The sequence below is a fragment of the Saccostrea echinata genome, unplaced genomic scaffold, assembly GCF_033153115.1.
Source record: "Saccostrea echinata isolate AGI-Se365-2 ecotype Australia unplaced genomic scaffold, CSIRO_AGI_Sech_v1 ptg000010l, whole genome shotgun sequence".
In the NCBI taxonomy this organism is placed as follows: domain Eukaryota; kingdom Metazoa; phylum Mollusca; class Bivalvia; order Ostreida; family Ostreidae; genus Saccostrea; species Saccostrea echinata.
Genome location: NW_026889759.1, coordinates 1,661,554 through 1,685,789, shown reverse-complemented (window position 1 = coordinate 1,685,789; position 24,236 = coordinate 1,661,554). Strand labels below are relative to the sequence as shown.

At 34.8% G+C, this 24,236-nt stretch overlaps 1 protein-coding gene across 3 annotated transcripts; it reads right to left on the bottom strand.

The window, feature by feature from the left end:
• Positions 1-1,829: 1,829 nt before the first annotated feature.
• Positions 1,830-22,921, bottom strand: LOC133184118 (histone acetyltransferase KAT6B-like). 3 transcript variants are annotated; one of them, XM_061318978.1, is made up of 20 exons: positions 22,823-22,921; positions 21,386-22,186; positions 19,501-19,609; positions 19,295-19,407; positions 18,075-18,156; positions 17,670-17,805; positions 16,752-16,814; positions 14,426-15,642; positions 13,509-13,624; positions 11,047-11,222; positions 9,902-9,974; positions 8,732-8,962; positions 8,365-8,458; positions 7,811-7,957; positions 7,431-7,515; positions 7,125-7,284; positions 6,691-7,017; positions 6,290-6,386; positions 5,946-6,115; positions 1,830-5,003 (listed from the first exon to the last, which is right to left on the bottom strand). In XM_061318978.1, exons 2-20 carry the CDS (start codon positions 21,983-21,985, stop codon positions 2,865-2,867), a joined length of 6,135 nt encoding a protein of 2,044 aa, XP_061174962.1. In that variant the 5' UTR covers positions 21,986-22,186; positions 22,823-22,921; the 3' UTR covers positions 1,830-2,864. The 3 variants fall into 3 exon arrangements, with proteins under 3 accessions (XP_061174962.1, XP_061174963.1, XP_061174965.1); XM_061318979.1 differs by having other exon boundaries at positions 11,047-11,204; XM_061318981.1 differs by having other exon boundaries at positions 1,831-5,003; positions 15,533-15,642.
• Positions 22,922-24,236: the final 1,315 nt, after the last annotated feature.

The window sequence follows — 24,236 nt, the reverse complement described above, 5'->3', positions numbered from 1 at the left end:
TTGGGCAAGATACCAGAGGGTGATATTCCTTATAAAATCCTTGTGGGTAATCTTTTGAATTGCCAGTTTCAAAATTTTTGGTGTACTTATATTTTTAAATAAATATTGAAAACAATTTAGAAATCACAACAAAATGACAATATAAATAATTTTTTATATAATACCAAGATATATGAAACATATATTTGAGGAACGTGTCGTCTGACCTTTACTGTGATACAAACACGTACTGAGTAGTTGGTGAAAAAGAAAGCTGCAAAAGTCCCAAATCAGTCTCGGCCAGTTTTGGAATACATTTACATTTATTATTATTATAACTACATTTACAAACTTCCATTCTTTTATATACAATGACTGCTGTAATCTAGCTACCATATGCTTGTGCCAACCCAATAATAGCCTCTGATGACCTTTTTTTTTTTTCTTTTTTTTTTTTTTTTTTGCTTGTCAGGGAATTTTTGGTAGTTGATAGTGCCCCCCAACTGAAAATGTCCTGGGGCCATGAATTCAAAGATAAGATTATTTCTAGACCCAAAAGCTGTACAGGAGCCTCGAAAATGCTTGAATTTAGGGTTTTCAGAAAATCACAGTTTTGGAAGAAGCACTCTTGCTCATTATAACCATGCACTTAGTTTCTCTGGTAAATAGCAGATATTTTCAAAGAATTAATTGCATTTTCACTATGCAATTAACACAGCAACACCCTAACACAAGAACCCCTGACCCTTGGGCCATGATTTTTTTTTAACTATTTTGAAAGAGGCACTTGCTCATCATAAACCAATGATGCCATAGTTTGCCTAATACCCAGGAGCAGATAAGAATTCCAAAGAATTAATGCATTATCATATATGATCAATACAGCCCTGCTCTAACACCAGAGCCCCTGACTAAGGGACTATGAATTTCACAATTTTGGAAGAGGCACCTTTGCTCGTCATAACCATGCACTTAGTTTGTCTTTTTAATACACAGGAGCAGAGAAGATTTTCAATGAATTAATGCATTTTCATTTTATGATCAATAGAGGAACCCCCTAATACCAGAACCCCTGACAGTGGAATCACAAATTTCACAATTTTGGAAGAGGCACCCTTGCTCCCTATATCATTGAACTTAGTTTGTCAGTATAATATACAGGAAAAGAGATTTTTGAAGAATGCATTTTCACTATATGATCAATAGAGCCCCACCCTATCCACCTTAACACCGGATCCCTGACCCTAGGGTCATGAATTTCACAACACAATTTCCATAGAGAACTCGCTGCTTATTAAAGTCATGCCAACAGTTTCACTGTTTGATGTCCAGGAGTAAAGAATTTTTAAAGACTGCACCAATTCTAATGGTTTTATCCTCACCTCTCAGGCCTAAGGACAGTAACCATGAAATTCATAATTTTTGTTTCCCTCCATCCATAGACGATATATGCCAAAATTGGTTGAAATTAGTTCAGCACTTCCCGAGAAGAAGCTGAAATTGCTCAAATATTAACATATGACAGACAAAATACAGATTGTAATAGGTCACCTAAGAATCAGAATGTTAGGTGTTTTATAATATGTTTTGAACACATAAGAATATCTGGGTGCGAGTGATGAAACACAGCCGATAATGGGACATATCACTTTGTTCCAGACATGTATCAAGCCGTCACAATTTCTCGTCAGTTAATTTAATACCTGAGCTTTAAGCCAGTCGCAAACTGGATTCATGCTTTCATCTTGTAAACTAGTTTTTGTTTCTTTTCCATGGACTTCCGATATTGGAAACTGGATGACTGTTGGTATCTTATTTAATATGAATAAAAGAAATTGTAAGGAAAAATCATAATTTATTATTCATTTTAATTAAATGCACATTCCAAAATGAATGAAAATTATGTACAAACTGCACAAAAAATAGAAGTCACCAGTGATATTTTCAAATGTTAATCATGATTATTAAATGAAAATAATGAACAACAATAATACCTCAACAACCTTTCTGTCTTTAAGTGGCATTAGACACAATATTTACAGCGTTTAAGAAAGGGGTTTGGTAACTTATTTTGTTTGGTTTGTTTTGCCCATTGAAAAAAAAAAATTAAAAAAGGCTGGTGATAATAATTAAGGTACTTTGACCTTCTTTGTATAAGAAATAAATACGCAGTATAAAATCAGAATACACATCAGCATGACACGTGTTGACACTAAATAATTCCCAATGCTGTTGGAAAAGCACCTGTACCCAGTACTTTTTACTGATATAATTTCTTCTTTGGTACTCAATCATCTAAAAAAAATATTTAACAAACTAGAAGAGGATGAACATCTTAGCTTTCCTCATTGAACCAAAAATGAAAAATACAATTCAAAGAAATTCCAATAACATTAGGTTTAGCATTTTCACTTCAACTTTGTAGTAATGCAATGTGTAAATAATAAATTGGCTTTTCCTGTTTAGAAAAACATCTCTTAGCACTTGTCCTAAGACACACCTAGTATATCAATTCTAAGACACCTGCAAAGTATTTTTTATTTTTTTGCAATTATTTTAGTGAGGTAGAGCAAACTACGAAAAAAAGAAGAAGAAAGAAACTGATTTTTGAAATGACATCTGCGTATTATAAATCCCAAACATGTTTAACATGTTTTGATTGTTCCCCCCATATTTCCATATATTTTTTATTGCACCTAAAAATCAGGAAATCTCATTGAAACAGTTTAATATGGTAACTTAAATGATGCTGCAGTTTTTATTTAGGTCACTTGGAATAAAACTAGTGTACACAATACCATTTTCACAAAATTGTTCACATAAAGGCAAACAAAATAAATAAGGAATATTATTCTACACCTAATATCACAAAGTTCCTCTAGTAGCTACCTCCTCATGACCCCATTGTTAAGGGAGGGTCCAAGCTGACTGTTGATATAGCCATAAGTGTACATGTTGTTGGACTGTGGGGGTTGCATATGTTGTTGAAAATGTTGCTGGGGGTTAACATTCATGTTCATATTGGGGAACATCTGCATAGAAAGCTGAGGGGTCTGTAGGCGAGGGTTTATGAAACCATGGTGATTCATGTAACTCTGGTTCAATGTTTGTTGCTGCATTCGATAAATGTCCTGAATATTACCATAATTGCTCACAAGCATGTTAGATCCTGTACGAATTGTCACGTTTGGTGTAAATGAGGTCATGTTTGGGTTCCCAGAGGGGCTTTTACGAGTGTTCCGAGGCCTTTGGTATTGTTTGTAGGCCTGCTGCAAAGATACACCAGAAACTGTTTGTGAAGGGAGGTTAGGGACGGGGGGTGTGGCAAGGTTACGGATCATGGAGGGTGATGGTGTCATGTGAGGAGGAGGTGGTGTCATTGTTGGGGGAGGTGTCATCTGATTTTCAGGCATGCCATTCAGTTCTAGACTGTTGGTCAGTTGCTGAAGCTTGGACAGATTACAGCCATTTCCAGAATAGCCTGCTGGGGCACTGTTTTGTCTGTTGATAGGTACCTGAGGTAGTGGACAAGGCGTGGCACTATGAGTTAGCCTCTGGTTAGAGTTCTGTGGTAACAACACAGACGTATAAGAACTGCCAGGTGTGGAGCAGTAAGGCATGGCATTTGTTGAAGGTGCTACCATTGGCATATTGTAACCAGCAGAATTACTACTGACCATGTCCATATAACGAGCTCCTTGCATCACATTAACTTGCTGGTATGGCTGAGGCATCTGCTGTGCACAGTCGGAGTAGCTGCCTATCAGGGCAGGTGCTGTATTCTGCATGCTATTCAGTGTCTGAGTCTGTTGAACAATGGACACACCCACTGTATCAGTGCCAGAACTGATGGGATTCTGCAATTCACTACTGCTTATTGAAGTTGGAGATTCCAAGTCCATCTGAGTAACGACATCAATGTCAACACCTCCATAACTACTGCCAAGATTTGAACCTGGCTGAATATTGTTCATGCCATTTGGTTGTGGTGTGAAGACAGGCTGCATGTTTGAACATGTTTGGTTTTGCAAGTGTGGTTGCTGAACTAAAGTTGGTTGATGCTGTGAAGTGGTAGGATGAGGTGACAACTTCACTGATGGGACCGAAGGGGGAGTTTCTACACAATTGTTTAAGTTACTTTGTGGAGTCATTTGTTCATTGGATTGGATTGAATTACTTGCACCTGTGTTTGTGATTTGTTCAAAATTGTTTTGTATTTCACTGTCCAAAGAACTTTCAAAAGTCCTTGTATTACACAATGGAGAATTGATGTCATCCTCTGGGAAATTATCATCACTGGGAATATCATCATCGTCTGTTTCATGTGCTGGGTCCTCCAGTGGTGACCCAGATGATTTCAACCCATCCAGTTTATTCTCCAATTTGCATTCCTGCAAAGATTCTTTATTTGGTCCAATGCTAGGGGTCTCCTCTTGTGAATGGGACTTCACTAAACTACAATCAGGTGTAGAAGGATCTTGGCTTGGGGTAGGAACCTGAGGTGTCAAGGGAGCTGGAACATCACTGTTTGTATCCGATATACAGTCTCCTCCTATTGCTATAATAGCAGGACTGGGATCAGGAATAGGCAGATCATCAGGAGTCTGTCGTTCTCTCTGCTGCTCTGTCTCATCATCATCCTTTTTAACAATATCATTCAAATCACTCTGTATGCCCTCAATGTCAGACTGTTCAGCATCCTTCAGAGCCTGCACCGCTTCCTCAATCTCACGGCTCACATTTTCATTGTCACTATCACTGTCCTCGTCTGAACTATCCGAATCTTTAGGACCAGAAGCCAGCTCTTTGGACAGATCGTCTAGATCAATATTACCACCAGGTGATTTAACACTGCCATCATGTTCATCACTGGTTTTCGAGAACAAAGCACTTTCTCTACAGGAAGACTGGTCTTTAATATCACAGCTGCCATTGTCACATTTTTCAGGTTTTTCATTCGTTTTTGTGTGATTTTTCTCTGAAGTGGCTCCCACATTTGACTCTGCCAGTGTTCTGTTTGAATTCTGTAAACAAAAAGCCAACAAATTATTAGAAATTATTTCACAACAGTATCTCAAATTTAAAATGAATTGATTTTTTGAAAAGAAATGAATTTCAAATCTGAACAAGATGTGTTTGTGAAACACAGATGCCCCCGTATGGCAGCTTATGGCGAAGGTTAAAGTAAAGTTTCTCAAAAGCAAGTTAAATCCAGGCCAAAAGATGAAAAATGTTGGTGCCCAAAGAAAGGTCTTGTCTCGAGGAATATACCTGTGAAATTTGAAAGCCCTACCTGCAACTGTTCAAAAGTTATGGCGAAGGTTAAAGTTTTTTAAAAGTAAGTAAAACGTCAAGGTCAAGGTCAAAGTTGTTGGTATCCATGTGTAAAGTATGAAAGCCCAAGCACCAACCATTCCAAAGTTATGGCCAAGGTTAAAGTTTTTCAAAAGTAGGTCAAACTCCAATGTCAAGGTCAAAGGGTCAAAGTGGTTGGTATCCAAAGGAAGGTGATGTCACAAGAATTACATATGTGAAGTATGAAAGCCCTAGCATCAACCATTCAAAAATTATGGCCAAGGTTAAAGTTTTCAAAAGTAGGTCAAACTCCTAGGTCAAGGTCAAAGAGGTTAATATCCAGAGGAAGGTCTTGTCATAAAGAATACACATGTGAAGTTTGAAACCCCAAGCACCAACTGTTCAGAAGTTATGGCCAAGGTTAAAGTCCAATAAAATTTTGTTAAAGTGGGTCAAACGTCAAGGTCAAAAGGTCAAATATGATGGTACCCAAAGAAAGGTCTTGTCACAAGGAATACATATGTGAAATATGAAAGTCATAGCTCCAACCAATCAAAAGTTATGGTCAAGGTTAATGTTGACAACAGACAGACAAACAAATAAACAAACAGACAGGACAAAAACAATATACCCCGGGATCTTTCGATCCGGGGGCATAAAAATAGCTGTACCTTTGGTGGCCTTCCCTTTTTTCTGGGAGGAACAGGGACCCTTGGTACTCCTTTAGGCCAGCCCCTACGACCCTTGGGTTTAGGCACATCTTCAGTTTTCCTTGAATCGCTGCCATGTTCTACTGTATGATCATCATTCTCTTTTCCACTATGATCTACAGAGTCATTGTCTGAAACAATTGTTACTTGTGTTAAATATCAATTTGGGATTTTTTTTTCTCTCTACCCTATGTACATTTCATTCCTATCTGCAATAAATCACTACAGTTTCCCAAATTATATTGTACATGTGTTAAGTCTTTTATAGCATGTATTCTGGTCTCAAAATTTTATTGAACAATCACCTTTGGCTTCCTTTTCCTCCTTTTTCTTTTTGGGTTCTTGAGGATCCAAAACAGTTTCTGGCAATTTTCTTTTCCTAGAACCTGGAGGTCGTCCAACCTACAAAGAATCCAAAATACAGTTTAAGAGCCACAACTACAAGAATTTATATTTATTTTTTTCCCCAAATATAAACAAGTAAAAGTTATTACAATACTGAACACCATATTTTATTTGTGAGAACTTTTTGCTATATTTTCTCAATACCAAAAACAAAGTTTACAAGAATGATTGGAAACACCAATGACTTATTGTAAAGAGGACATGCATTTTAACTATACTTCGCAAACAAAAGCAAAAGTCACTGACTTATGAAATACATGTATAAGTGATTTACTATACATGAGAGTTTAACAACTCAGACCTTTCTTTTTGAAGGACTTGGTGTTTCCTCATTTTTTAGAGATTCTTTCCTCGTCTTGACAGGTTTGTCTTCCACCTCGGAATCTGATGAGTCATCACTATTCTCCTTCAAAGGGGTTTTTATCAAAGTCTCCTCTGCTTTAAATGGACTTGTGGAATTTTTGGCCTCAGCTGCCAGTTTTGTAGGACTCGCTAATGCATCCATGATTTTAGGACTTCTCACATCGAGAAAGAGGCGGCTTTTCTCTGGACTGACTGTAGGACTGACTGTTTCAATCCATTCCATGTCCTCGGCTATACTGTTCACCATCTGGGTCATTTCTCTGAGCTAGAAACATTGAAAATGTTGCTTAAATTACAAAACAAGCAAGCAACCAACATATCACAAGAGATTCTGATACATCTCTAATCCCGCCTCTAATTGCTTACATGTACCTCTGATTCTGCCTTGCGCTCCTCCTCACTGATGACATAGTTTGATATCAGTGGTGTCCAACGTAGACAGTCTTGGTCGAGCTCAATCCTAAGGTGCTTCTTGGCCTCCAATTTCTCCATGTGTTCTTTTACTAACTCCTTATTCACCGCTATCACAATCCTAGATTACAAAAACAGGATATTCTAAATGTAACAATCATACTTTTTGAACTTTAGCAGACATCACTTTGGTATAAAATTATTTCACAAAAAAAATATTGGTAATTTTGGAGTTTTTTTTCTTTAAACCATCAGACAAAGGCTTACTTTTCTTCCTTCTGAGCTATCATGTTTAGCATCTGAAGGGAGTGAGCAATATCATGCGGACACATTCCAGTAGCACGACTCATCCCTGAAAATATAACCGACTGCTAGAATCACTGGCCCTCTAAAAGAGGTAACTCTCATTTGGAAAAATGACTAAATTGTCAAGTAAAAAGACCATGTCTGTCAAGTGTCAAATTTGTCCTGCAAGGTATGCTAAAATTTTGTACATTGTTCTTGTGTAAAATCATTAACATTAAAGCAAAATTTTTGATTTTGTAAAATCATTAATGTTAAAGCAAAATTTTAGATGAGTGAACGGAGGGATGATGAATCAGAAGAGTATAAGATGTTCCCTTCTAATCAAGGTATAAATGCCTTGCCTTTTATGGTAATCCTGGAGTCTTGGAACTTGTGGAGGTATTCAATGATGACACTTTTCCAATAGGCTAAGTAGCTCACTTTCCCCAGTTCTGAGAGGGGCTTTTCAGGGGAACCAGGGTGGCCCTCGACACGAGACAGCATATAACCTAAAAAGAAGTGCAACAGAACTAACTTAATCTAATACATGTAAGAACAGTCTTATTGCTTGATCAAACAAGATCATTATAGCATATTATTATAGCAGATGAAGATAATTTTTATACTGTTGGAACACTTCTTTCCCCTCGGTCAAAATTCCACAGACTTACATTTTGTTTTCAGCTTTAAATGGCAATCAGGTGTAAAATACCACAGATTTCTATGCATGCAAAACACTAAGGCTTACGCTCACTGTTTGTGACAAGGTAAATAGCTGACTGACAAATTTCTGACAAAAATAAACTTTAAGTAGACAAGCACAAAATTTCAAGAGTATTTTCAGATGGTGAACTTCAGTTCATGTGTAATATGTGCATAAAAAAAAAATCTATGTCAATAGTACATAAATTCTTACTGAAGTCAATGAGAAATCTTCCATAACCCTTCCTTTGGTACTGAGGCATGGTCATAATACATGATACATTGTATTTTTGCTGGCAGTGTTTTTCCTGTAAATATTTAAAGGTCAAATAAATCAAATTGTTACAAGTTTTTTATTTACACAGGTCAATAGGAGTCTTTAGAGGTTTTCAAAATTCAATCAACTAAGTAATCATTTTCTTTACTTTACTACCCATAGATATCAGAGCTGATAGTTTGCAGGGTGAATTCTTAACAAACAGTGCCTGCTCTACTACACAGTTATTTTTTTCAATAAAGATCATGTATTTGCTGAATGTGTGCCTTACAAACAGCACTATAGTATAAAACTTGATGATTACCTTAGAGAAGTAGCCAATAAGATGACTGCCATACTCATCATTCACTGTCAGAACATAGAAGAGGAATGGCTCCACATCATAATAAAGAGTCTTATGATCAAGGAACAGTTTGGCTAAAAGGCAGAGATTCTGGCAGTAAATCTTGCTGGCATTTCCATCCACCTCAAACACAGATAGCTCCCCCTTCCTGTATATCTCATTGGCAGGGGGTCGCAAAAGGTCACACTTCTCCTGTTGAGCATATTGGATTATTTTCAGTGACATCAAATTAAGAGTTACTTGGATCCAATTGAGATGCATATTTTTCTTACACAATAAATATACATATACATAGAATATGTCTAAAAATTCATCTGACGTGCAAATGTTTTTTTGTTTCTTTGTTTTTTTGGTTACAACAGTTATAAGAGAAATCTCAGTCAGAAATCATGTTGACAAAACCAACACACTATGGATATTTAAATGGATGAGACCATGTGACTTCCAAAAGCTAAACAAACCCTGAGGTGAGAAACTAGTGAAAATACCATTTGAAATAATTTGTATCATGTTATAAATTGAAGTTCAGTCCTGGCGATTCCTGCAGGTACTCCCCTTTGTGCTTTCCTATATAAATACACTGCTTTTGATCTCATCTCCAGTTCAGGTTTCTTTTTTATGCCCAGAGTCTGAGATTTTGGACTACTGTATGTTTGACTTTCATTGTATGATTTGTTAATAAAGCCACTGCAAATGCTTATGAACATGCTTTGCACTCTCTCCATATTTTGTGTGACTCAATAACTTTCTAAAATATATCAATATTTTTTAAAAGTAATGGACTCTGAGAATATATTTTTTAAAAAGTGGAAACTTTCTACATAGAATTAATTTTAACAAACAACCAGAAATATATATTTTATTACCATGACAATCGGACCAAGCTACTTTAACTTCAAGTCAAGCTTCCACTAGACATGATTTTTCAAGTACAGTCAAACCTTGTTATCTTGAACTCAATGGGACCCAAAAAAAAGTTTAAGATATCTGAGGATTCGAGATAGCGAGGGTAAAATACTTAAATAATAAGGGGTTGGGACTTACAAATCACTTTGACATATCCATGGTATTCGAGATATCACTGTTCAAAATACTGAAGTTCAACTGTATATATGTAAAACTTAAGCTTACCATATGTCGTTGCAGAATGTTGCGACTTTTCATGTACTTCAGACAATATTCACAGATGTACAGCTTAGGAAGCCTATAGATAGAAAACTCTATAACTTACATACATACAGAGAAAATAAGATGTCAAACATACACAAATATTACGGTTTACACAAAATTGATTTAATTATTTTTAAAGAACCACAATTCTACTAGGTTTTGCATGCAGTAGACATTATTTGTACACAAGATTGCCAAAAAGAGAGCTTCAATCACAGACAATTCTCTTCATACTACTACAACAGCCAAAAACAGATTAAAAAAAGATTTTTATTTTTGGCCTTTTTCAGCACTGTTATCAAATAAAACTTCATAAAAAACATGCATAAAATAATAGCTGTTCAGCACACTTAGATTCTGTGTACTTATAAAGAAGGTACTGATAATTCAGCTCTGAAGCTCTACAAATCATATCACAATAATATGCACTAAAAGGCAGCTTCAGTTGCTGGCACAGAAAAATTTCTTCTAAAAAGATGTCTGGTGTTCAAGGTGCTAAACCTCTCTGTTATTTGACAGTTTATAAATTCATGCTGTGATACAAAACTATAACTTAAAAATCAGCATTTTATAAAACAAAGTCAAGTTTGATATAAAATAAAAAATATATCATGGCTTAGTAGTACATTTTGCCTTTTTTGGCTCTGCTTATCAGAAATGAGGCATGAACAAAGTTAAATGTGAAAATTTAAGTGAATTAATCAAAATAAGGATGTTAGCTTTCATACAGAAACATATTATAGGAAAGGCAAGAAAAGAGCGAGGGTAAAACTTAACAACAACCACTACAATAACAAAATAAGCAGGATATCTGAAAACCAGTTACCCAGCTCTGAAATGGAAAGAAAGTTTAGCAATCAGTTGAATTAATATCAAATTGCATATCTAAATCATTTCTTTAATTTAATGTACAAGTTCATACATGCATTTATTTTATACGAACATTAGTAACAATCTTGTTTTACCAAACCTCATATAATTTTCTTTTTTTCACATATTTTCCTTCTTGGATGGGACCCATTCCAGCCATTAGACAATGTGAGTTTAACCAGTGCCCTCTGAAACTGTGCAAAATGTTAAGTACAAAGAACTGGCACATCACTTACTTGGCATACTCCTGAGGATATGGGGAGGAATACCATGTCTGAATTTCAAATTTTCCAAACTCAATACATGGTGGGAACCTGCCTGGGCCCCCCGGGACTGCTGGGAGGGGGGCTGCAGCAGGTGAGGCTGCAGAATCCCCATTCTGTCTTGCAGCATCCTGTAAATCAAATTCCAACTGTAACCCAAAAGAATTTGGGATTAATAATAATTCTGACTACTAAAATGCAAGCAAAGCAAATGAACAAATGATAAATGAAAAAAACCTAACCAAACAGAAATGAAACTACAGCAGGAATGCAGATCATTTCCAGGGAGGATATATCCCAGCCTCTATAATTATTGGGGGGGAGGGAGGCAATGAGGGTTTTATAATAAGAATTGGAGTTTTCACATGTGTCATTTGCAAATATTGACAATTTCTTTACCCATATATGGATTTTATTTTCTAACCAAACCAAACTAATGTTTCCTATTATATTCCCCATGGTACTTTTGCTTTTTAGCAATTGATTAGCTTGGGTTTGTAACTTATGAAACCTCTTGAAGAAATGTCCATATTTTAAGAGCCTTGAATATTTACATCTTGAAATTTCTATTCCATGACATTTCTAGAGCAATAACAATAAACATTAATGCAATTAAAAAATTAATCTTTGATAACTCATTAGGAAATGAACTATGATGTTTCAGCCAGCATATTTCATGAAGAGCGATAGACCTTCATGATAAACATGCAGGCATGAAGTGTTGTAGTTCATGTACCTCATAAATTTTCAAAATCATATTCAAATCCTCTATTTACATTATTCATCTGATGACTTGCCACGAATTTTGACATTCAACTATCATTTTTGAAACAAAACAGTTTGCACTACAGTTTTGATGTCAAGTACGGCATTATGACGTCACAATGGAGATATTAATGTTCATCCAAGGTAGCTCAAGAAAATGAATTGTTTTCTCATTTCAAAAGAATCTTATCAATAAATATTGAAAAGGTAATTATTACTGAATATCAGGAGTAAAATTGAACTAGTGATTTCTGCATTTTACTGAATACTGTTAAGCTAAATGACACAGGAAAATGCTGTCAATACCTGGGCTCAGAAACTTATTTTTTATGTCACCCACACAAGTTTTTACTCCCCATTACTGAGAGGGTGAGATATAATCTACATCCCTGTGTGATACAAAATGAAAAGGAAATAATATATCTATGATTTATGCAAATAATGACTCTGATGAATTCCATAATCCACACCAAAAATAAAACTGAAATTGCTACAAGCATGCATACCTGTAATATTGAGCAAAATTATCTCATTTTATTAAGCAAATCTACGAGGTGACAGATCTGTGCGATATTTAATAAGCATGCAATATATAACCATGTGTTTGAACATCCCAAAATGCATACAAATGTACTATACAAAAATTTTTTAAAAAATGAGATCCAATCCACTAGGATTTCAATACTTGTGGTAACATTGTCAATCTAGAATCACGTACGAGGTATATTTCAGATAAGTGTATGCAGTATGAATGAGAATACTGACATAGATTTTCCTATTTTGATTTGGGTCAAGCGAACATTGAAATAGTGAAATTTAACAGCATTTTAGTCTGAAGAAATTATTACATTCAGCTTAAAAATGTTGTTACAAGATTTAAAAGTAAAAGTTTTAAATCACATGCAAATGAATGTTGTTTTGATTAAAAGCTTTTTTTAACATCTTTTTTTTAAAAATAGTTTAATATTTCTATGCTTCTGATTTTGGAACATATACAACTCAAATTTTCAATGTCAATGAGCACCCTCTAAAAATTGCATTGGTCACAGAGACTTAAGAAATGTCAAATCTTTCGGGTAATAGACAAGAGGGTGTCATACATGGATGATATAGTCTGTAATCCTTGAGTAACTACCCTACTGTACTGCACCTTACTTATTTAGTTGTTTTGGGGTCTATATGATGTTCGACATGGTTTCGGCCCAAAATCAAGTTCTTTTTTTTTCCAAGTATTTCTATTCAGTTTTTCAAGGTATTTATTTTGGATTACTTTTCAAGTTGTACAAGTAAATTGTAGAACCTTTTGGGAAAAATAGTGGACATTTTTCTTTTTGAAATTAGACCTGTAATTGGACCTAAAGGAGGTCAAAGAAAATCCCAGAAAACAGTTTTAATATTTGGTGTCAGAGAAAAACCACTTAGAAAGTTTTACTTTGGTATGGGTGAAAAGGGGAGGGGGGTGTAAGATGAGCATTTCATTAATGGCATCACAGAACCTTCAAAAAGCTCAAAATGCTTAACAAGCTAGGACATTCTTTAAATTGTTAGATAAGCAAAACTTCTCTCTTGAAGAGTGTTCAGGTAATTCTGTTTCATTGAAAAATTACAATAAATCTTTTTGTTCACTTAAATTATGTGCTCTTATGTTGACAGCAAAAAAATCTGCTCACCTCTAGCAGAGCTTCCTGGGCCTTTTCCTGGGCTTGCTTAAACAACTGGACATCTTCATCAGTGACGCCAGGGGGCAATCCTGAGGAGGGGTCTATCTCCTCCTCGTCAGAATTGTCTGTAAACAGAGATCAAATTCTGTGATCTCAGCCCTTCAGAAACATTGATAAAGCAACAAATCTCAATTCATCTTATAAATACATAAAACACATAACCATCACCAAGTGGGATCATAAGGATGTGGAACATACTGTAGATCCAATTTATCACATTCACTTTCTGATCTTAAAGGCAATCAAATTAAAATCATTTTTTATACATGTATACAAAACATATCTAGCTTGTTGATGGAAATATTTTTGCAATGGATTCTCGAAAAATTTAGCAAAAACATGCCAAAACAGAAATGTGAAAAATTATGTTAGAGTCTTGATGGTTTATATTTCATACCGAATAAAAATTTTTATAAAAGAAATGAAAAACAAATTCAAGAATTCCACACCAAATAGTTGATGGTCAAACAATATATATTTGTGCTCAAACTACGGAACACTACAGTGCCTTCAGTTTTGTCATCAAGATCTTCATGACGAATGCATGAGCAACACCTTTGAACCCATTTTTTTTAAGTGAAAAGACTATTTTAGACAGATGATAAAAGAACAAGCTTCTGATATCAGCTTATCCATGCTGTAATGAAGGGTTAGGGAGAGGGTCAAAATGGTAATGAATGCATGCATTTACATGAATACACACTAAGATGATCTGAAAAGTATTATACAGGATACCAGTCAACAACTTGAGCACAAAAGCACTCCCTTCTGCTTGCTACACTACACAGGCGAATTTACTATGCCTCCTGAAACAAGAACAGGAGAATGCATCTACCAATGAGGAAAGTTGACCCAGTCTGGCTTACCCGAAGAGGGTGAACTGACACTCGATGGGCGCTTTCCACCCGCTGAACCACGTCCTCTGCCTCGGGGCGTTGTACGGGGTGACTTGCCAGCCAATGATTTTTTATGTGACACTGCTCCCCGCCCTCGTCCTCTTGGGGATGGTGTAGAGGCAGATTTTGGAGTGAAGAAATTCTTTATTGTTCCTGTTCTCTCACTTACACCTCCACTATGACTGATACCCCTCCCCCTTTTTATGCCACGTCCTCTGCCTAATTTATCATTAAGATTTTTCAAATTGTTTTTGCCAATAATCCTTTCCCTCCCTTTATACACTGATCCAATTAAGTGCTTCCAAGGTGGTCTGCCTGGTCCCCTTCCAAATCCTCTTTTAATCCCCCGGCCCAACCCAAATTGTCTTTCAAATAGTGGTTTGTTTTCTCTATCTGCACCCCTCCTCTTCACAATTCCCTGATGCCTCCCAGTTAAAAGACCATTAGAACTGCTTTTGGACGGTGCATCAAAAGATTTTTCTTGTTCATCATCTGAAGGGGAAACGGATGATGAACCTGTTGATGATGATGATGAAACTGAGGAATCATCACTTTCTACTGATTTGTCTTTCACAGAAGTAAACATTGATTCATCAATAACTGGAATAAAGTCATATTTAGAATTTTTTTTGCTATTGTCTAAATGTTCATGGGGCTTGGTTCGATCACCCCGAGCTGTGTAGAAATGGGACAAGCCATCAAACAAGCCTTTTAACTGCCCACTACCCTTAGGTTCTACACACTTTTTGCGAGCTTTATTGGCTTGCAAGTATTTGGATCTTTTTATCAGACGATTTGCCGCCTGTTGAGAGTTACTTTTGGTCTGATCACTCATCTTTTTATGTTTAGGAATGGCTGCCAAATCTGCATTATAGGAATTAAGAGAAACGCGAGAGGTGCGTTTGTTTGTTGGGGTAAAAAATTTTGAGAGACCATCGACTAAACCTTTTGGCTTGTCAATGTTGAAAAAAGGCTCAAAGGTGTGGCTCACGTCCTCGTCTGAAGAATCATGGGACCCAACAGCAGAGGAGGAGGGGTGCTCGTTAGTTCGTCTGCTTTTAGACTTGTCAACATTACCAGTCTCTTCATCGGACTCGGTCACATCCCCATTTTTATTGCTGTTGTATTTTCTCTGTATTCTGCAAATTCTTCTTTGCTGTGCTGTTAACTTAGGGCATGCAAGTTGTCTGGAAAAAAAGAAGACATATGATCAATGTATGAAGCTTTATCTTTAAATTGTGAAATCAAAAACCACACACTCCATTCTGTATAGTATGTATACTACCAGGGTAATATTTAATCAAGATTCATATCTTAATGTTTTTGGTACAAAGAATTACTTAAAAAAGTACAACTTCATGATTGAACAAATAATCCCTGGTCTGTTTTTTGCTAAATATTGAATACACTAAAATAATTCGACAAAACCCTACTTTACTCTTTTTAAAATTCAGTTTATACCTTGAGCAAGTTGGAATTTCATAGATTTATTGCACTTTTCATGATTACGTATTATTGTAAAAGTGTTGCAAGAGTCTTCTGTACACCCATCAATTCAATAAAAAACAAACAAGGCAAGAAACAGACTTTGTCGAGATTTCCTGGTACTGTAACATCAGTATTAACATAATCTCTTGCAAGTTGTAGACTGTGTTATGTTTTGATTAGAATTTTAAATTGCTTCTTAAAAATATTTCAGATCTTCTGGTCTTTATAACGTGGGTTACACCGACTTTTCAACTCCAATTTCAAAAATCTTTTTGTCAATTTTCAAAGCTCAAACAGACAAATCAACATTAACAATTGATATTCTATTGAAAAGGAAGTTTTGTTCCTATTTAAAATGGCTATTTTAAGCTTGATAATAAGAAATAGAGAGTATCTGTAATGAATTTTCAAAATACATATCAGATAGAAAGAAAAGTGTATTGTTATCCAAATGTTATATGCCCAATCCTTTCTAAATTTAGGGCCTAACCATGCTAATGGAAAAGTGTCTAGTTATGAATCAATCATATTTGAGTGGTTTCACTGAGAGATGGGACAATACAACATAGCAAGTAAAATTCATAATTCAGTCCAATGATAAAAACATCCTTTCCCCATCACTCTAGATACTCTCTTTGTGACATGATTTTACATCCAGTCATCGCTCCAAAAAGTCCAACAAAGCCCAAAATTACAGGGGTTTTTTAAGCACTTAATTTTAATGACTTTCAAAGACCAGGGTGAAATTCAAAGACTTTAAGGATGTGTGCAAGTCATAAGCACAAAAATGTAGGTATAATCATCTTACGTTCTATGGTATGCTGATTTGCCATTTACATTGCCTGTCCCGTCACATCCAGGAGTTGGACATCTACAAAATTCCTCCTTTGTTTCATATTTTTCAGCAATCAAATTGTAAGCATTTGGTTACAAATGTATGATGCTTGAAATTGCCAATTATGCAAATAATTGGAAATCTTTCATTACGTTTCATTTTTATCATACATGAAAAAGAAACAAAATCAAAATTACATGAAAATTCGGAAGAAATGAAATTTCTTTGCCATCATCAGATAGCCCAGCATAGCTTAATACATTCAGCCAATTGTTTACAAAAGGTTTAGACAAAAGTTCAAAAGTGACATCATCAAGTAAGGGGAGTTAGGAGAATGAAAATTCTCTTCAGATATTTCTTTGTTTAAATATTACCACTTTATCTATAGACTATGGGTTCTATTATATTCTGTAGTAACTTTTCTCTATTTCATATCCCCCATGCAATTTTTAATAATAGTTGCTTAATTTGTGTTGTAATTCCTGATACAAACAATAATACCTCCTTGGATCAAAATACAATAAAATTATAAATTATTCATTAAGTCAGTTTCATCCATTTTTTTGAAACAATATTTCATATTTATGTCCCCTAGCTGGGATTTATTCACACTTTATCAAAAGAAAATTTTAATTTAATGTTTAAGAGATGTTTTTTGATTCAATGCTTTGACAAAAATTCTTAAAATGTTGCAGTTTGTACTAAAACACACACATTTTTCATCTTACTGTGCCCTACCTTCATTTAAAACAATTTCTTTTTCTTTACAGATTATGATTATTAAGAACATTATGCATTCTTGCACAAATGCTTGCAGCCCTGTCAGGTACTAAAATTTTGCTGCATACAAAAGAAAGAAGTTTTACTTTATGGAGTCACATAAAATCTTACTTGGCTATATCACTCTTGTCTTTGTGGCTAGTTTTGCTTGGTTTGGGTTTCTTTGCCAATTTTGCTGCCATCTCTAAGAAATGTCTGCCCTTTCCATTCCCCCTGTCAGGGTCACAGATATTGCACTTCCATTTACCTTAAAAAATTCCACATTGGAATTTAAAAAAACTTGATACATATGAGTGAAGAGCTGTTTATTGTCCTGACAAATAACATTTCATACCATAATGTCATTAATGGTAACAAATTACAAGTTTTTCCCCAAGTAAATATTTCTTGATTAAAACATTACAAGTAAACCTACATGCACAAGGCAAAAGTTGTATCAAGTGTAGACCTCGTACACATAAAGAAAAATTAGATCATTCCTCCAATACCTTGTACCAGTAATACTTTAGTTACTACCTTTTGGAGCTTTCGTAAGAGGTGGGTCACAACACTCCATGTGGAATCCCCTGTCACAGAGGTCACAAAACAACATGTTATCCTACAACCAGAAACAATAGCTGTGTATACTCGAATATTAAAAGCTATCTTTTTCATGTTTATTATGGCTTTAATAAAATAGATACCGTATATGTACATATTGAAATTGAGTTTGGCCCAAATTTGTTTGGCAAAGACTGAGACAAGAATTATTGCCACCAGTATTCCTCTCTGTTTTATACTATATTGAGTACATTCATACTTGGTGGTATTCATAAATTAGCATTAGTATATAAAGTATTGACTATAAGATGCCAAAATATGACAGGGTTGTGGATAACCACTCGCCCACTTGCAAATGTGAGTAAAATTTGCTGTGGGCAATTAGATATTAAAAATCTGGTCACCAACATGGCGAACGATTTTTTTCCAGAACATAATCACATTCTAGTTTTATATTTTATGTACTAACAGTTTTTTTAAGAAAACGCTCTATTAACCTAGATTTTCTGTGTTGCTTACAAGCATATAATTCAAACATATACGTGACTGAGATCAAACATGCCGATTTATCGAAGCGGTTAAATCTCAGTTGATACAAGAGCAAATGTTTGAGATTGTTCTAACGGAAATACTGTAACAATTGGCTATGGTTGTCGCACACTCCATCCGGACTTGTTATTCACAGATAGAATTTTAATTACTGTATCAAATGCATACAATAAAAGATCGGAATCAAACTTCATCACAGGTTGTATGTAATTTATTATTTAATATGCCCCCTAAATGTTAAACCATAGACACTTCAGTTGTATAAGTTAAACACTACAAAATGTAATGAACATATTATCTGATCAAAGTTTTTAGAAAAGAGAAAACGTTGACAAAAATTCATATACTGCAAACATATCAATACTATGAATAAAAAAAATCAATGAGAAAAATTCAGGATTTTTATTGTTGTTATTTTTAATTTACATATAATGTGGGCCCATGGATCATGTTGTGGGCCTGTAAAATTTGAAAAGTTAAGAGCCCACATGGCCTCTAAGGTTTCAAACGTTAACCACAACCCTGTATGAGTTCCGCTAAAATAGGTACATATGCTGTAACTTAAGAATTAAAAGGCAACATATTTCACAAATAATCTCAATGTCTGCAAAAAGTTTACTTCATTATTTAAACTTCTAAATCTTTACCTCTCTCCCAGATTTCTGGCAAAAGGAGCAGGTTTTACAATCAATACACTGCCATCGCAGCTTTTGAACTGTTTCAGTCAGTTCTGGAGAAAACTTAAGACATGACGGGTGACCTAGAATACAAAGTTATTATATTTGTTATACCTGTATTTTACCACAATGTACTATAAGCCGCAAAATAAGCATACAGAGCCACAAACACTAACCACTGTTGCCACACTCTGCACACGAGATCAGATCTTCTGGGACACCCTCCCTGTTCTTGTTTTCATCACCAAGACAAAAGCAGCAGATTAGAATGGGTTTGGCACATTTCTGAAATACAGGAATGGTGTGATTCTTTATTAACATACTAATTATCCTAAGAGTATGGTTATGGATTAATGATGATCATTGCATTTTCCATTTGAAAATATGGAAGCTGTCAAAAACTATCAACTTCATCTGATTCAGAACTGTTTAAAAAAGAGAAATTGTTTACACAGTTAAACCTTGTTATCTCTAACCTTGATGGGACCCAGAAATTCAATATTTTAACTCACTTCAACATATCCATGCTATTCGAGATATCGAAGCTCAAAATAATGAAGTTCAAATGTAGCTGCAAACTAATTAGCAATGCTAACCCTTGGTATTCACATTTCAGAATATTTATACAGTAATATGTATTCTGAAACATCTCTTATTCAAAGTTACAGATTTGCTAACTTGAATTCAGTACAATGATTGGCAGAATGACTTGTAAATTATACAAGTTTATTTTCTGCTACAGAAACATTTTTAAAACAATTGGTTTTCTTTAGAGCTGTATCCATTACAGTAACAGTTTAAATAAGCTTGCAGACAGAAATCAATAAGTTATCATTGGACAGTTTAACCTAGTGACAAGGCAAATAGCTCCAGAATCAGGATTAAAATCATTGCTCTTTTTTTCTGCCTGAAACATTCAGAATGTGGTTCGAAAATACTGCTATTATACACAAGTTTAATGTAAAAACATAAAAGTGCACACTGCTTGCTGCAATGGTTGCACAATAGCAAATCTACCTTTAGTGAGAAAAAAAAAATCAATTACTAGATCATACAACTGTTAGCTGAGACGTGTTTATCAAGATTTATTGATTACAACACCATTTGCTTTCTCTGACAGGAAAGGTAAATAGGCAATTATCAAACATCCTTAGACCTAAGATGATACATTACCATTGTATAAATTATCACCTACAGACCGATTCAGAGAATCAGACAGCATATTGATATGCATATTTTGACTCAAGTAATCCTTATTTCTAATCTAAGTACAGCCAGTTCCAGTTTCATACTATTCTTCATTTTAATCATCTATGTTTTCATTATCAGTCAGGTGTCAGCTATATTTTCTTCCTTTTCTACATAATTATTATTTTGAAAACTGAATGAAGTGATTTTTATAATACAATAATTATTTTATTATTGCTGTACACATACATATAAGTTAGCACACTCAAAATTTAGAGCAATGCTTCTCTTCAACTGATAATGATAAGTACAATAATGAATTAAGTGCACTTGCTCCTCACAAATAACCATTTTTTCTAGTGCAAAAGGCACTAAATTATGAAAACTACTGAAATAAGTATGTTTACAGTATTAATTTGGCACTTAATTACAGCAAGTTTGCATACAAGTTGAATAATATGCATTGACACATTATGAAAATTTGTATGCATACCTCATGCAATTCCAGACACTAGTACACAGAATTTAATGGTACTGTATATATAATTAATTTTTTTAACACCCAAAACTTTCATAGTTATCTTATAAAAATCTAATTTATCAGACTTTTACTATTGTGATTTCAAAGAAACAATTGGGAATATTGATGAATTTTACAAAAACTTGGAAAAAAATGAAAGAACTATTTCTACAAAACCATACCATGTAATCTTTTCAAAATGAACTTGAAATCCCTCATTTAAAACTAATAAAAGTTTTACATTCCAAAAAAAATTCAGAATGACTTTCAACAAGTATATAAATATTTTTGAAATATTGATTATCTATTTGCATGCACATAAATACATGCTAAAATTCAAGAAATATACATACTGTTTTCTGTTCAAAGCAAAAGGACAGATCACTAGCTGAATCTTCATCATATGATCCTGAGTTACTGGAGCTGGCTGTGGACTCATCCAGGCCTTTTTCCCCCACCTTAATATAATGCCCCTCTCTCTGAAGTTGACCACTGGTCAAGCCTTTCTTTAGAGACACTTTCAGCTGCTCTCCTAACTCTACCCCCTCCTCCATGTCCAGGTTATATGTTGAGATAATGTAACTCTTTATTTTTTTCAGATTTGCACCCTGTGGATCTGCTAGCTCTTTGATTGTTTTTACGATGATCTTTGTTAGATCCATATTGCAAGTGACTTTCAGATTCCTACTTTTGCATGGTGTCGTCCCTGAAGGATCACGATATGTCCAAATTCCGTCTTTGCTGGCAAGTTTCAATATGATTCCATCTTTGACTGTGAGTTCAAGCTGTTCAGCAATGGATTCCTGGCTTACTTGGTGAAACTGTCGAACAGCATTACATATTCTAGTAAAGTTTGGTCGCTGTTTTTGATGTTTCACTTTGTTGATGGCATCTAACAACCACTTTGCATAGGTGGGATCTGAGAGTCTGTCTTTCTCACTGTCTTTAACCATGTCGATTAAAGAATTGCTTAGTTATTATTATATTGGCTACATTTTTCTTTGAGATGAATAACCTCTGATGCAATGTCTTCACACACTGGAGACTTGATATAGTACTGTTCCTTAGTGAAACACTAACATGTCTGTATATTTTGTTTGTTGAATTCAAGTGGATCTTTACCCCATCATGATAATGCTATCGGCTAATTCTACCTGGAATGTACAAGACATTTAACAATCAAATCTTTCATATAATTTTCATGACTTCCATCTTTATAAAGATGAATGGTCAATATCATTTGTAAACAAAAGAAGTTTTAGTCACCAAATCCGACAAGAAGGATTAATGGCGTCTGTCAGTATTTCCTTCAATTTCCTGACTGGATTTGTCAATTTTCTACATTTTATAGCAGTCAATCATTTTAAAAGTACGTTTGCAACAAATTTTAAGAACACCTCGACTCTATCTTGAAAGATCAAGCGTTATGTTTATAAAATGGCGACTTCGCAAATTGCGGTCATAATGGCGGGTCTCAAATTTATGATGATTTTTTACAAATTGCGATGAAAATGACCAGTTTACAGGCATCGGACAAAATGTAAATTGTAATACTAATTATAAAGGAATTAAACATAATACTTCTAATTGACTTGCAGCATGGTTATCGTAAATTTTCAAGAATATTTTCATATTTAGAGGCACGAAGCCATTAATTTTGGAACCTAAATTCCGCCAAATAAACCACAAAAACTCTCGGTAATTTAACTTCCGATGAGGATCACTATATTTTTGACGACTTCTTTGGGATGTATAGGATTCTATTATAATGGTTAGATGTATTGACTTACGTTCATTACGGAGGTATAAATGAACAAACACACACAATGGTATTTCAAATAGTTCGGTTGTCCACCATTGTAAATATGGCTACCGAGCTTTCAAACACGATCTCCGATTGGTTGAGAGAATGGTTGATCTATATGTAGGAAGATTTATTCAGATTTCCGTAAATCAATTTATATATTTAAAATATCCCTGAAAGCTTTCTTTTTAAACTTAAAAATATATATGATAGTTAAAAAATTGGTGAAGTGATTAAACAGTAACGAAGTAATATTTGATAACAAGGAAGCTAAAGAGTCATTTTCTCTCAACTAAGGAGTCAACAAGAACGATTTGTCCCGGTCGTGTAACATTCGGTCAATCTGATTGGCTATCAATCAAATGATACATTAGAGGCCTATTGAGGCTACATGTTGGGATACGCAAACTAAAATATATTCAAAAGGTGCTTTTATAACTATAATGATTGACTCAATACAATTCTGATGAAAATGTCTTGATATAGTACTTAAATTTAGTAAAGAATAACAATGAAAGGTAATATCCAACATCCATTTCAGATTGAAAATAACAAGAGGCCCAAGGACCAAAACGCTCACCCGAGTCATCTTGGTCCTGCTGTCTTTCAGCAAATTGATTTTCAAAGATTTCTCCCCTCTATGTGAAAAATGTTGTCTAGGTACTTATCGAGACCCCACCCAAATCCCAAAGGATCAAGGCTCAACCAAACTTGAATCCACACTATACACTGACCGCTGGGAACAATTGTTCAGTATGAACATATTGTGGCCTTGCTGGGGCAGATTATTTGAAGGTTTTCCCCTATATACAAATATTATGTAAAAAATGACTGATTTAAGCCCAGCCACATCCCCATTGTGTATGATTTGAACAAATGTGGGAATATTTGTGTCGATAGGAGGGTTAATTGCTAGCGCACTACCAAAGAAAATTAAATATTTTACTTTTCAAAACTTGTTTATGATGTATTTGATACAAAAATATGTCACTTAATTCTATCTTTTTATATGTGTTTGTCTTCTTTAAGTTTGTACCAATTAAAAACTTATGCGCCATTTGACGCTAGAAGAGCGTGCTAAAGCAGACAGAATGGTGTATAGAATTTTTTTAAAATTAAAACAATTAAAGATTCTTCATTCCTCTAGTGAAAAAATTGTTGCAAATAGATTAACAAACATAAAATGTCTACTATACCTAGCCACGGCATTAAGTAAGCACCACACGACAATTTCAAGATTGTTCCAAACAACTGAGGCAACCGGAAGTTGGGTATGGACATCAAGGCTCTGGATGACTACTTTGCGATATGATAGTCAGTTGCTGTATATTATTTGATTTTTAACTGGAAGACTGCTCCTTTTGCAACCTTATGGGCCACCATTGGTGATGAGCAACCTC